The following is a 13315-nucleotide window of genomic DNA, read 5'->3' on the forward strand; positions in this document are numbered from 1 at the left end:
TAGATTGATTCGGATTAATATGGAATTATTACCACAACTTCATTCCATATTTTCTCTTTAGTTAATGGTACTATGCACAATACAAATAATCTATGTTGCTTCGACAACATAATTAACTTTATTTCTCTATGTCAATGCTACTAGAAGACATGTAATTTAACTTTATGTATGAATTTTCGTCGTTAGATAATCATATTAATATTTACGCAAAAAGTGTAGTTATGTTCTTATTAGGGTTAAGTTATTCTACAAAAACTCCTAATTGTAAGAAGGATTTATAGAGTGATAAGTGTTCAATAACCTAAAACCTAAACCCACTACATCAACCTAAACACTCACCTCCACCTCCACCCCACCACCACCCAAAAACCTAAACCCCCCACCACCACCCAAAAACCTAAACCCCCCACCCCCACCCAAAAACCTAACCCCCCCCCTTCCCAAAAAAACCCTCTCGACAAAAAAATATATATTTTTGTGGTGGGTGAGGAGGGGGTTTAGGTTTTTGGGTGGTGGTGGGTGTTTAGTTTTTTTTTTTTTTTTTTTTTTTTTTTTTTTTTGTAGTGGGTTTTTTTAGAAGTCTTTGTATCCTTCTTACAATAAAGAGCCTTTGTATTTGATCCTAATCCTTTTATTATTGTAATAAAACAACCATATCGTTTATAATGATTTGCATTAATCTCTCCGTCACAACTTATTTAAGTTAAACATGAGGACTTGCTTACGACATATTTTAGGCTAAGAAAGCCTTTGTAACCATAGTGGCGCTTACAAGAAACGTATAAACATTTATTAAATTAAAAAGCTCTATTAGCATTTATATTATATTATATTTATTAAATAAATACAATCGCCATGCATTATCAACCTTAAAATAACTAAATAACATGAGAGATGTATTCAATCTCAAAATATTAATTATCCCTTCAGACTCTCCACCAGATGACAAACTTACAACAACTACTTGTAACTGTCACAATCAAATTCTACACAAGGCACTAGTGTTATTTACGTAAGGATTCTAATCAACTAGGTTTTTGTGTAACATGTAATGATAGCGTATTCTGGAGTGGCGAGGAGTGTTGGAAGGTGGCTCGGTTTGCCGTTTGTGCATGAAAAGAGGTGGGGTTCGTTGGGTCGGCGATTGTGGTCTGAGTGGTGCCGGAAAATGAGAGGTGTGAACGAAGGGGTTTAGTTCATTTTTTAATTATTTATTTATTTTGATTTTAAGTAAATTTACACAAACAACCCCAGTCTATTAAATTTAGGAAATTTACATGAATATTCCTTGTAGTTTTTCTTTTGAGTAAAAGATATTTTAGTCATTTTATCTGATCTTAACAGAAAATTTAACAAAAGTTAGTAGGGTTGCAAACGAACTGAACTTTCAGCGAACAGTTCATGAACCGTGCAGCGGGAAGTTCGTTTGTGTTCGTTCGTTTAATAAATGAACGAACACGAACAAAAAATTTCGTTCGTTTAGTTAAATGAACGAACATGAACAAAGGCCATGTTCGTTCATTTGTGTTCGTGAACGTTCGGTAATGTGTTCGTTTACGTTCATTTGTGTTCGTTTGTTTATGTTCGTTTGTATGTTCGTGTATAGGAATATATACATATATATGTATATATTTTTTATTTTATTTTATTACCCAACTTATATTATATTATATTGTATGGCCCAACTTATATTTTATCGTTTGTTTATGTCATATGTGTTGAGCTTACTTGATGATGGTTAGACGAATTCAAGTTTATTTTGGTTATAGACGATCTCAAGGTTATTTTGGTGGATTAAATGGAGACTTGAAGTTTAAGATGAAGTTTTGAGACACTACTTTGTGTTAGTTATGTTTATAAAAATTATATATTAAGCTACTCAAGTTTGGATAATTAGCTTGGTATATTTTGGGTGGATCTACTTAGTGTTTTTTTTTTGTTATGATCATCTTCGAAAGTAAATATATGTTCGTTTGTTTATGTTCATTAACGTTTGTTTGTGTTCGTTTGCGTCTGTGTGCGTTCATGAACGTTCGTTTGTGTTCGGTACCTAAATTAACAAACAAACACGAACAAGTTCATTTCCTTAACAAACGAACACGAACAAAAAATCTCGTTCGGTAAGTGTTCGTGAACACATGAAATCCTTAACAAACGAACACGAACAAGGTCGTGTTCGTGTTCGTTCTGTTCGTTTGCAGCCCTAAAAGTTAGCCTTAATACTCAAAGGTTTTACAAAATCAAAACCATAGAACCTGAACCTGTTAAAAAAAGTTAATACCCAAATATAAAACTAGCTATAAATCACAAGGTCCATCTGTGTAATTAACTTTTTTTTCTTAAATATTCGCGAGTTAAGGGCCTAACCCACCTCAACCCGCATCTACACATAACACACCTATCTCGTCCATGACCCCACTCTCCACTTATTTTTTTAATGTTATATAACCAAGGTTGATATCCTCTAGGTAGTCTACAACATGCAAAAAAAGTCCATCTACACAACCTTCGTTTTTAATTCCATCTTGTTTTTCTACTCAACCACCTTCACATGTGACTCATTATTTTAATATAAACAATGACGGTTCATCTGCTTTGAATGGGGTCGGCCCACACCAGCAAAACACGCCCATACAACCCCTACCAATCTACTATGCATGTTCTCTTTCCTACTTTAGAAACACAACTAACTCTACAAGAGACATACTAAGACATAGAGATTGTATGGTCGTTAATATCAACATGTTTTAGATGCACCGACTATAGAAGAGATGCGGACTTCCCTATTAAGTGTGTATGGATGGTGGACTACTCATAAACCAAATATTTGAACTTATCACGGACAAAGTGCACAATATTAAGCGGTATGGATGGTTGGATATTATATAAACAAACCTTTAATTTCTTAATTTTATGCCATTTTCTACGTAATTTATAGAATTAGCATCATATAATAAATAGAAATAGTAATTGATGATGACGGGGTGGGTTAAAACCCACTTCCCATCCTAAAACAACTAAAGGGTTTAAGGAGCCATCGTCGTAAGCAAGTAGCTACAGAATTCAAAGAACCATACGTCTAGGTATAAACAAGGTAGAGACATCTTCTCATCATCAAGTGGGCAGCTCAGTTTAGGCAAACGACCCCTAAATATTTCGCGCCCCATGAAAAAAATTCCTGGGTCCGTCATTGCTCCAAAGATAAATATATGCCTTTCATCCACTGCATAATTGTTGTAGCAACAGTATACGTCTACAATGACTTACAATATAAGGTGTGTGATTGTAGATAAGGGCTTAAAACAATGTTTGCGTAATTTGAACAACAAGAAAAACGCACCAATAGAACCATAGTTAACCTTTTGTTAGTAAAATGTCATTAATGTAGATTTGGTAGATAAATACGATGTTTGATTAGAAAAAAAAAAAAAAAAGTTGATACAATTTTGAATAGAGATTTATGCTTTTTAAGTGTGAATTTATAACTCAAGGTAGTAACATGAAGAAAAAAAATCATTTAAACGGATCTTGTCACTAAATCATTTGTTTTAGCTTGAATCCATTTTAGTCCCGTTCTTTGATGTCACAAGAATCACTTGAATTTTATAGAAAGCCTCTTAGCTTGAATCCAACCCGGACCGGACGGAGACCAAACATGTACCGATGCGATTTCCTGGTTCTTTTAGCTTATTTAGTTCGGTTTCAAGCCCATGCATAGTCCTACCCACAAGGTTACGGGTTAAAGTCCATATACTATATATTTTATATTTTTTTCTCTTATTTAGAGTTTTGTCTTAGGATTCATCAAAATTATTCTTAGCAACATTGTTGGTTTTTGGGTATCTTTTATTAATTTGGTGCTTACTTTTATGAACCAATGGGATGCCTATGATTTGATACATAAAGATAGACTGGCATGTTTCATAATTAATATTGTATTTTTTGTTAAGACCATGTGTAGTGGTTAAACAAAATAATGCCCCTACCATGGGGCATTATTCGACACGTGGCAGTCCAGTCAGCATGGGGCGTTATTGCAAAAGTGGCGTAGTGGGAATAATGCCTAATAACGCCCCTTCCAATCATTAAACAAAAAAAAAGCAAACAGTTGCTCATTGGCTAGTCAAACCTTGGACCACTCCCATTGGCCACATTCAAATTCCATTTGACCCACTTCAGCGTTTTAAATAAAACGCCAACAACAAGTTTTTTCAAAAAAAAAAAACGCCCAATAACGCCTAGTGTAATGGGGGGGGGGGGGCGTTTTTTTCAATTTTTTTTTTTTTAAATACCACCCCACTACGGGTGGTCTAATTGTGTAAGCTTATACGTCTACTCACTATGGGTATAAACAAGCTCGGAGGCTCAAGAGCTAATGTTTAAGTGTACGGAATGTAATAAAGTTGGTTATGAATCCATAAGAATATTATTATACCACAGCCCATATAAACTGAGGGTTAAAATTCATGAACAAATTCTGAATTTACATATTTTGAGATCCTTCCTAATTCCTATATAATAAATTATGTATATTTCCATATGTCCAGTCCCCCTTCTCTGTGTGTTTGTGCATATCATTTCATATAATCCCCATCAGTTTCCCTTTGTTTTGTGCATCTAATCTATCACCAAACACAAAATCAGACTCTATGCATTTCAGATTTGTGAATGTGTTATGATGAGACGATAAGATGTCGATCACTGAAGAAAATTCGTATGGTGGACGTCGATTCTCAAAGGTGAAGCAGAGGCTAAAAGATCGATCCAAGGTGTGGATTCGTTTGTTTCAGGTGAAGCTTGAGATTTCCGACCGGGGGTCGAAAACGTATATACCAAAAAAATTCTACAAAATCTCAGGGTCGAAAAAGGCACAGAAGGAAAATAATGTATGGTGGCGGTTAAGCGGGTGTCTTGGAGATCAAAACCGGATGCTTATGTATATTCTGCTACAAGCCATTTTCACAGTAGCAACAATGGCGTTGACAGTCCCGATCTTTATGTCATACGAGTTGCACCTTGTTTTCCAAATACTTAAAGTTTCGGCAGCCATCTGGAACGGAGGGCAGTTTTTGGTTGAAGTGATGCCGGTCAAGTGGTTCTCAGAGAAGAAAAAACTAGAGATGCTTCCCCCCATTATTAGTCTAGATGACCAATCTTTGTCTTCATAGTTAAGAAAAAAGGTTGTTACTTGTTAGTCAAGTCTTTTATCTGTTCTATAAAACATCAACCTTCTTTAACAAATTATTATTTTTATGCCAAAATATTATTTATTATATATGTTCAAATGTGTGATAAATAAGCTGGTGAAAGATGGTCAACAAATGCTGCAACCATGTCAAAAACCAAGGCTGCTTTCAATCTACATAAAAGACATCAGGATAAGAAAATAAATGTATCATAAGTCGAAAATAGAAACGGATGATGAACATTTGATCATAATACTTCACTATAACAGAACAGTAAAATCTTGGGCAAAACTTAAAAAGAAGAGATGTCATTCCGTCCGCACGATAAGATGGTTTGACTTTTCTCAATAACAGCAGATATCTAAGATATCCTTCAACATAAACAAACTAGATAAATCTTATAGAGACTCAAATCAATACAATCAAATATCCATTAATGAAAATAATGGATGCAGTAATTCTAAACATAATACCTCAAAGGAACAGAGATGATTTTCTTTCCCAGTAGTCTTCTGTACCTGAAGATAGATAGAAACTCCAAGGCATAGAAAATAAGCATGAAGAAAAAGATGAGATAAATACACACACACACACGCCAGTACGGAACAGTGGACTTATGAATGAAGTGATTTTATTGAGAACATAATTTGTATGTACAAGGGGTATTGTCCCCTGATCTTTAAATGCTACAACGATAAATCTTGTTTTCTAAAATGTAGTGAGCAGAACAAACTAGCTTATGCTTAGAGAACAAAAAGATTTTTTTACAAACTATGTCACTATATATTAAATATCACCAAAATCCATACCACCGGAAGCCGTCCAGTCCACACAGGTATTGCTTAAAACTCTTTCAGGGGGTCTGAAAAGAATCCGTTTTTTTGACACCAGCAGTTATGTCGGACCTGTAAGTGGTATAACGAACGTCTATACAACATAACATGATCAACTTCAGAGTTCAGACCATCATATTCAAATCTGACAAATCATCCATAGGAATCTCGAGTCCCATAAAGTCGTCATCTTGTAATATTTCATCGTCAATGTTCAACCACGAGCCTATATCCTCCCCTTGCTCACCAAGAACATCCATTTCCGGTAGTTGCAGGTGGGAAAAGTCAAGTGGTTCCTCAGTGTTCTCCAGTAACTTGTATTCATCGCTCTCTTTGATCGTATTATTTTTCATAGCGACTGAAGAAAAGGTTCTGTTTTGATCTGAAATCTTTCCGATTGGGCCATTGAACGAAGAAGACAATTGAGTTGTTTTCTGTTTCGGTTTTGTTTTGTTCTTTCTTTCACCTTTAGCATTACCAGAAGCAGGCCGCCCAACTTTTGGGCCTCCATTTCTGGATAAACCGTCCCTTTCACTTCTCTTTCCTTTTGCACCATTTAACACTGTTGTTCCAATGCCTGAAGAACTGCCGCCAACAACATCATCAAGGTATAACTCTCGTTTTTTGACCCTGCTTGACCATATATTATCATTTTTGCCATTACTTTGCTCAGAGAAGTGGAATGCACTAGACGGATACACGTCATGGTTATTCAACGACGGGCTTAGCTGTGTACCTACTTCATTATAAACAAGAACCAAAATCACCATATGCACAAAGAAAAGAAAATACATTGCAAATATGTGTGAATAATGTGTAGTGCCATATATTTTTACCAAATTCATTATCTGCTGCAGTGTCTACTTGTGTGTCGTTTAAGTGAGATGAACCAGACCGCAACATTTCTTTATATAATGGCTCATTGAAGCAGCTTTTGCCTGTTTCTTCAAATTCGTGGCATCGGTCCAGTGTGCGTCTCACAAAACCTACAGCGGCTTGCTTGGCTACTTTGCTACCAACACTTTTAGGATGAGAACAACTCTGAAGAACATTTGACAGACAAAAGGATTAGATCGATATCACGACTTTGGCGTTTTTAAAGGAATTCCCATTAATAGTTGTTCAAACTAGAATTAACACGATGCAGATTGTGAGCAATGAACATTACCATGTACTTCTGATAAGCAATTGCGGTGAGCTTGTCGATACAAAGTTGTTCAAATTCCCTACAAACACACAGATGATCTTATTAGAATATCCATATGAGAACAAAAGCCAGAGAGATCAAAGTCACTTGGTGAGAAACACACACACACACACCAAAAAAAAAAAAAAAACTCACTTCTCTTGCAGTTCCCTTGCTTCATTAGTGGACTCCAAAAGATTCTCAAGCAGGTCTTTCTTTCGGGAAACCTGTTAATCGAGTAGATCATGAGACGAGGCTTTTATATTTAATGTGCAGAACTTTCCATCAAATAAAAAGATTTAAGTTGCAGTAGACTCCTACCTGTTCACGATGTTTTTCTCCAAGTCGGCGGATTTCTCCACTAATGTCTTCATTCCCGTTACATGGTAGATCAGGCTGGCCAAAACGAAAGTGTTTCCCGTTAAAAATTATTGCACTTTCTTTGGCTTCATAAAAATTAAAATAAAAAACACATGAGAGTGAGGAAAAGAAAACACATACCGTAAGTTCTGGATAGAGTCCAATACTCTGAATCTCTACAAGGAGTCTTTCATTTAATGGCATGTTACCATACTGATAATCCGAAAAGGTTACGGCAGATGTCATTGCTGGATCTGAAAGTAGACCATTGTAGGAATGATCAAAACCAGTAGCAATTGTCGAATCTGACATGGACTCGTTACAAGATCTCAGCGTAGAAGTTATTGTATGACCACCAAAAGTACCACGTCCGCCAAGTTCGCATCTCTGCAATGATTGATGATTGACGGCATTTGGCTCTACATCTGTTTCAAACTCAAATGAAGATCTATAAACATTAAATTTGTTGTCAGTGTTCCCACTAAAAGGAAGCCCGTCATTTCCTTCTTCGAAAATTAGGGCAGAAAGTAGTCTCTGACAAAGGGGAATTCCCTCCGGACCAACGGTTGGTTCAATGCTTCTGTTTTCTGTTCCGTTAGGAAGTGTACCAGAACTGTAATTGTCTTGATGAACTGGGTTTATTGTGTTAATATTGGAGTGAGTGATTCCCTGTATAAGAGTAGAAAAAAGTAAATTAAAAGTTGCAATTTACAACATCTAATATTGTCTTTACAAACCTGAAGAACCATCACCTGTTGCTTTAAACAGGACATATCCACATCAGATACAAAACCAAAAAGCGGTTCCATTTGCCTCCAAAATGGACTGGATAAAGCATGATCTGTAAACACCGATCCAGTAATTAGATTTACCAAAGTGCTCAAACAAAGAAACATATATATATATATATATGTGTGTGTGTGTGTAAGAAGAGGTGATTTAGAACAGTACTAGGATTAAGAACCGCTTTAGCCGCAGCCAGAAGCTCTTCTTGTCCATCATCAGAGCCAACTAGCAGAAATAACGAACAAATATAAGAAATCTACGATCAACAATGCTTCATTTAAAAAAGTCAACATTTCATATACCCGAAAAATCTTCCGCAGCATTGAATGTGCTATGCTTTTGACGAGTATAAGCTTTGCGGTCAGAGAGTTTCCTAGTGGGAGGCCTGCCGGGCTTGCTGTCAAATCACCAACCAATATATATTTCGTTAACATACAGCAACTAAAAAGGTACTATTTTTATCTTCAAATAGAGAAGCAACAACGAACAACCTTTCGGACTTATCAAAACTAAGTCTAGCAGTTCTAAGTTGTTTAGCAGTTCCCATGTTGCGGTTCTTCTCTACTGCCGGTGTAACACCTCGTGCGGAACCAAAACCCCGCCCAGTTCTACCTGCTCTACGAACGCCATCACCAACAGCTTTCCCGTTAACCACCTTATTCTTTCTTGTTGGCGGGAATAAGGTCGACACCTTTTGAACATTTTGTTCGCCTTTCTCTTCTACTTCATCAGACTTCTTTCCCTTGTCTCTAGATCTGATTTCAGCAGCACCGGATTCCTCACTTTCGGATATCGTAGATGACGGGAAATGATCGCCTTTTGACTTGAACTGCTGAGGAGAATTCGCTGGAAACCATTTCGACAACCCTGGCCCACTTTCACTACCGGTAACATCACTGGTGTTATCCAAACCCGGGACTTCGTCACTGCTAGATAAGATAGGAACAAGGTTGGTTCTCCTTGCGGTTCGTGATATCTTCTGGGGCCTACGCTCAGCCCACTGTGCTACCGGTGGAGATGGAGAGCGTGTTGAGGGTGTACGTTTACGATTACTGGACGCGAACGATCCGGAATTCTTGTTTGTACCGTGAACCAGGTCCCAATCACTTGAAGCAGTTGCCCGTTGAATCACCGTTGATAACTTAGGCCCTGATCTTGGACCTCGAGCCGGCCCATGCAGTTTTGTGCTAGAAGTAGGACTACCAGATATAAACTCTTCTCGTACGTTCGACCTGGTTGCCATGATGAGACTATTATAAGTACACGATACAGATATGAGTATTTAAACATAAATGCCAACAGAACCCATATTATCTCACTTGTTAACTGATCTGAGATTTGTCCTTTCCTTTTCGGAGCTAGTACTTCTATCTCTTTTATCATGAAGAAGGGCTGTAGTCTCCTGCTCGGGCCGTGGGATGGAAGACCGCATGCCCATACTTGCCTGCTGAGCTGGACCGTCAGTTTTCCCACCTCCAACCGTTCCATTAGCAGTTCCTGGCCTACATCAAAGTTGACCATAAAGACTGAACACAATGATGTATGACTTGTAGGTAGTGCTGTAAACGAACCGAACGTTCGGCGAACAGTTCGTGAACCGTTCGGCGTGTAGCTCGTTCGTTTAGTATATGAACAAACACGAACAAGAAATTTCGTTCGATAAGTTAAACAAACGAACATGAACAGTGGCTGCGTTCGTTTATGTTCGTGAACGTTTGGTAATGTGTTCATTTATGTTTGCTCGTTTATGTTCATTTTGTTTGTTCATTTAAAGGGTTTTTTATGTTATATTTTTGTTTTATCGCGTATTAGTTTTTAAAAATTTGAAACCATAGTTATACTATACACCTCTGCCAACATTCCTCATTTGAGCATTTCAGTTTCAGTTTGTGTTAAAGTTTGACAAAACTTCTTAATTCTTCTGTTAATTATGTTTAAGATGATTAGATCAATTATGTTCGCAAAGTTATGTTAAATACTTATTTATTTTTGGTGAATTCTTCGTAATCTTTCAGATGAAAATGCAGATTTTATTTTAGAATGAATATATAACGTTCGTCTGTTTGTTTATGTTCAAGAACATTTGTTTGTTTTCGTCTACATTTGTTTACGTTCGGTAAGTGTTCATGAGCAGTTCATGAACATGTTCATTTTCTTAATGAACGAACACGAAGAAGAAATCCCGTTCGGTAAGTGTTCATGAACCGTTCATGAACATATTCATTCATTAATTCGTGTTCGTTCGGTTCGTTTACAGCCTACTTGTAGGTATGAGAATTTATACCTTAACCCATGGGAATCATTTAACCGTGACATGGCATCAGGAAGATGCCTTGCATGCACTCTTGCATGCACTCCTTGTTTGGCTTCTCGATATCCATCAACAGCTTTTGTTGACATTGACCTTGGACTTGCAGCAGTATCAGCTTTTATTCCGGTACGTTTCTTCTTCATTTTCGCCTTTTCCCAACCATCAGCTACAATCGGTAATGACCGATCCTCGCCCTGAGAACTGGTTCCATTTGGAAGTCTTGACGTTTCTTTATCCCTATCCATATTCACAGATGATCTAGCAGGAGTGTTTGGACGCACCTCTACCTGTATTAGTAAATTCCCAAATGAGATAAAAAAAGTTCAAAAAAAAAATAGCAAATTCACCAACATTATACAAAGTTACAATTTACAAACCCTTTGATCAACCATTGAAGTTCTGGTTCGTTTGTTGGGAATGACATTTTTACCCCTTTCTTCAACCTTCTGGTTCTCAAAATCAAAAGCATGTGTGAGGGAATGACTTTGGGTACCCATCTTACCGACACCTTGCCCCATAGGTGCACGATTCAAGAGTAAACCACTCGAACGATCACCAGGTAAAACGTCTGGCCTTGATCGCTTCCTTGACGGAATACTTGGGAAACACTTGTTGATCACTGATAACGTCTCACTGAAAGCCTTCACCCGTTCCCTAAATACATTATAAAAATATTACATCATGTATACATCTTTGACCCTACAAAGATATATAAATAATTAAATATATACCTGGCTTTAATGGTGGATTCACGCAGACCAGCCTTAAATCGCTTAACATCCTCAGGGGAGAAATTAGACAGATTTCCTTTCAACGAACCAGACGGTGACTCATCCGGTGAACCAAAAACAGCACTTGCAAGTCGTTTAAAATCCCCATGTCGGTGGAACTTAAGTTCGGCCGCCATTGACTTTGGGTCAAACCGCAAGCATTGAAAAAAGTTGGTAACGTCTACTTGTGTGACAGTTGAGGCACTTCTTGACATGCTTGGAAGAGATGATAATATTGGATTTTCCATGTTGTCATGGAAACTGGATGATCTGTCCAGTGAAGCGGCTGTGTAGGACCCACGTGCAGAATTGTACAATGACCTATCTGTGCTAACAGATGAGGACATGTCGAATTTACCAGATGATGCCATTGCATCAGTTCATAAACAGTCTCTCTGTTACAAGACTTGAAAACACGGTTGTGCATGACAAGACTGTCGTGTCACAACACATGGAAGTAAATCTCGGTTTTCCCAATGGCAAAAGAAGAATAAAACCTAACAATTGAAGATATAGTACAAGCCTCAGATTCGCATTGAAGTAATTCGCTTTCAGATTGGGTTCTAATAATATAAAAGCTAAGAAGTGAATCGGTTTATGATTGAGTTCTTGTAATTGGCACACAATGCACAAAAATGTCTACACACTCTATAAACCTGTAAATAGGTAATAAGTATAACCTATGCGTACCCATCGGTACATCAAATTAAAATTCATTAAAACAAAGCTTCATAATCACAAGCGTTACGTTTACAAAAGTGTCTATATACCAAAAGTACTGCACAAAATACCTCCCGTATCTAACATATTTGCGAGTGTCGGTACAATATCGTAGAAAATACATACACGTATCTCTCTCCGGGATACTCAACAGTTCATATGACGGGCTGATCACTAATTCACTATTGAGCATAATTAATGCCAATCCAAAAGGTTAACTTCATATGGATATTTCCTACATAAATCATCTTAATTCTTAAACATATAACTTTATCAATACATTTCCAGTAAATAACACTATATATTCCTCATCAAACACACTAATAAAATAATTAACTACATAATTGAATATAAACAATACAAGCTTATGATCTGGAATTCACCTACTCACAAATTAAACACATGCAAGATAAATTAACAACTGTATAACCCTAATTACCTAAAATCTTACCAAATTGAAACCCTAGAAGCCGAAACGACGCAAAAACCCAAAGTTAAACGATCAAATTAAGCAGAATCTATGAAAATCCACATAATTAAACAATAACAAGATCGAATACGTAAATACCTTTAGCTGTAACTGCAAATCGCGTGTAGAATTGGTGCTTTTAGGGTTTATACGAAGCTGATCGAATTTTGGGGGATTTACGATTAGGTTAAATTTATGCAAATTTGCGATTTATTTGTTTTTGAAATATTGTTTTAATAATAATAATAATAATTGTAATTGTAGTTGTAATAATGATGATGATGATATTATGTGTTCTTGAGTTTGGGGGTTAAGGTAATCGAACGAAGCCATTGCAGCGCAGTGTTATGATCGGAGATGCGTTGGCTCTGTGTGAATTTACTGTTTTGCCCATGGTTTGTGTTGCATGAAGAGGGTGCAACATGGGTGTTGTTGGAATAACAAGTTTCAAGTCGGCTTCAATAGCTCAAGCCTGTCTTTTCCTTTAATGTTTTTACTTTTTATTCTTCTTTTTTTCTTTTTATTTACTTCTTTAGGTTTTAAGATATTTGATAGATAGATAGATAGATATATGTATAAAGTATGAACACCCTATGTTTAAAGTTTTTCTTGGGTCTAATTTCTGAAGTTATAAAATAATATGATTAATTAATATGAATTTACTAAGAAGTTTGGTTATAGATGGATTGTCAAA

General features: G+C 36.7%; 1 protein-coding gene across 2 annotated transcripts; it reads right to left on the reverse strand.

The window, feature by feature from the left end:
• Positions 1-5800: 5800 nt before the first annotated feature.
• Positions 5801-12977, reverse strand: LOC110865445. Of its 2 annotated transcripts, none has more exons than XM_022114690.2 (15): positions 12721-12977; positions 11394-11929; positions 11040-11316; positions 10636-10949; positions 9671-9853; positions 8843-9583; positions 8654-8748; positions 8517-8576; positions 8318-8406; positions 7707-8234; positions 7527-7601; positions 7362-7432; positions 7188-7245; positions 6856-7060; positions 5801-6758 (listed from the first exon to the last, which is right to left on the reverse strand). In XM_022114690.2, exons 2-15 carry the CDS (start codon positions 11801-11803, stop codon positions 6145-6147), a joined length of 3720 nt encoding a protein of 1239 aa, XP_021970382.1. In that variant the 5' UTR covers positions 11804-11929; positions 12721-12977; the 3' UTR covers positions 5801-6144. The 2 variants fall into 2 exon arrangements, with proteins under 2 accessions (XP_021970382.1, XP_021970383.1); XM_022114691.2 differs by having other exon boundaries at positions 5801-6755; positions 12721-12976.
• Between the last annotated feature and the right edge of the window lie 338 nt (positions 12978-13315).

The sequence above is a fragment of the Helianthus annuus genome, chromosome 6 (genome assembly GCF_002127325.2).
Source record: "Helianthus annuus cultivar XRQ/B chromosome 6, HanXRQr2.0-SUNRISE, whole genome shotgun sequence".
Lineage (NCBI taxonomy): Eukaryota > Viridiplantae > Streptophyta > Magnoliopsida > Asterales > Asteraceae > Helianthus > Helianthus annuus.

What these genes read in the sequence shown, in the direction of transcription:
- LOC110865445 (XM_022114690.2), bottom strand. Translation starts at nt 11,803, where the DNA reads ATGGCATCATCTGGTAAATTCGACATGTCCTCATCTGTTAGCACAGAT. An exon ending in TGCTGCGGAAGATTTTTCGG is followed by an intron (nt 8,577 to 8,653) that starts GTATATGAAATG and finishes TATTTCTGCTAG; the next exon opens with TTGGCTCTGATGATGGACAA. An exon ending in TGTCCTGTTTAAAGCAACAG is followed by an intron (nt 8,235 to 8,317) that starts GTGATGGTTCTT and finishes ACTCTTATACAG; the next exon opens with GGAATCACTCACTCCAATAT.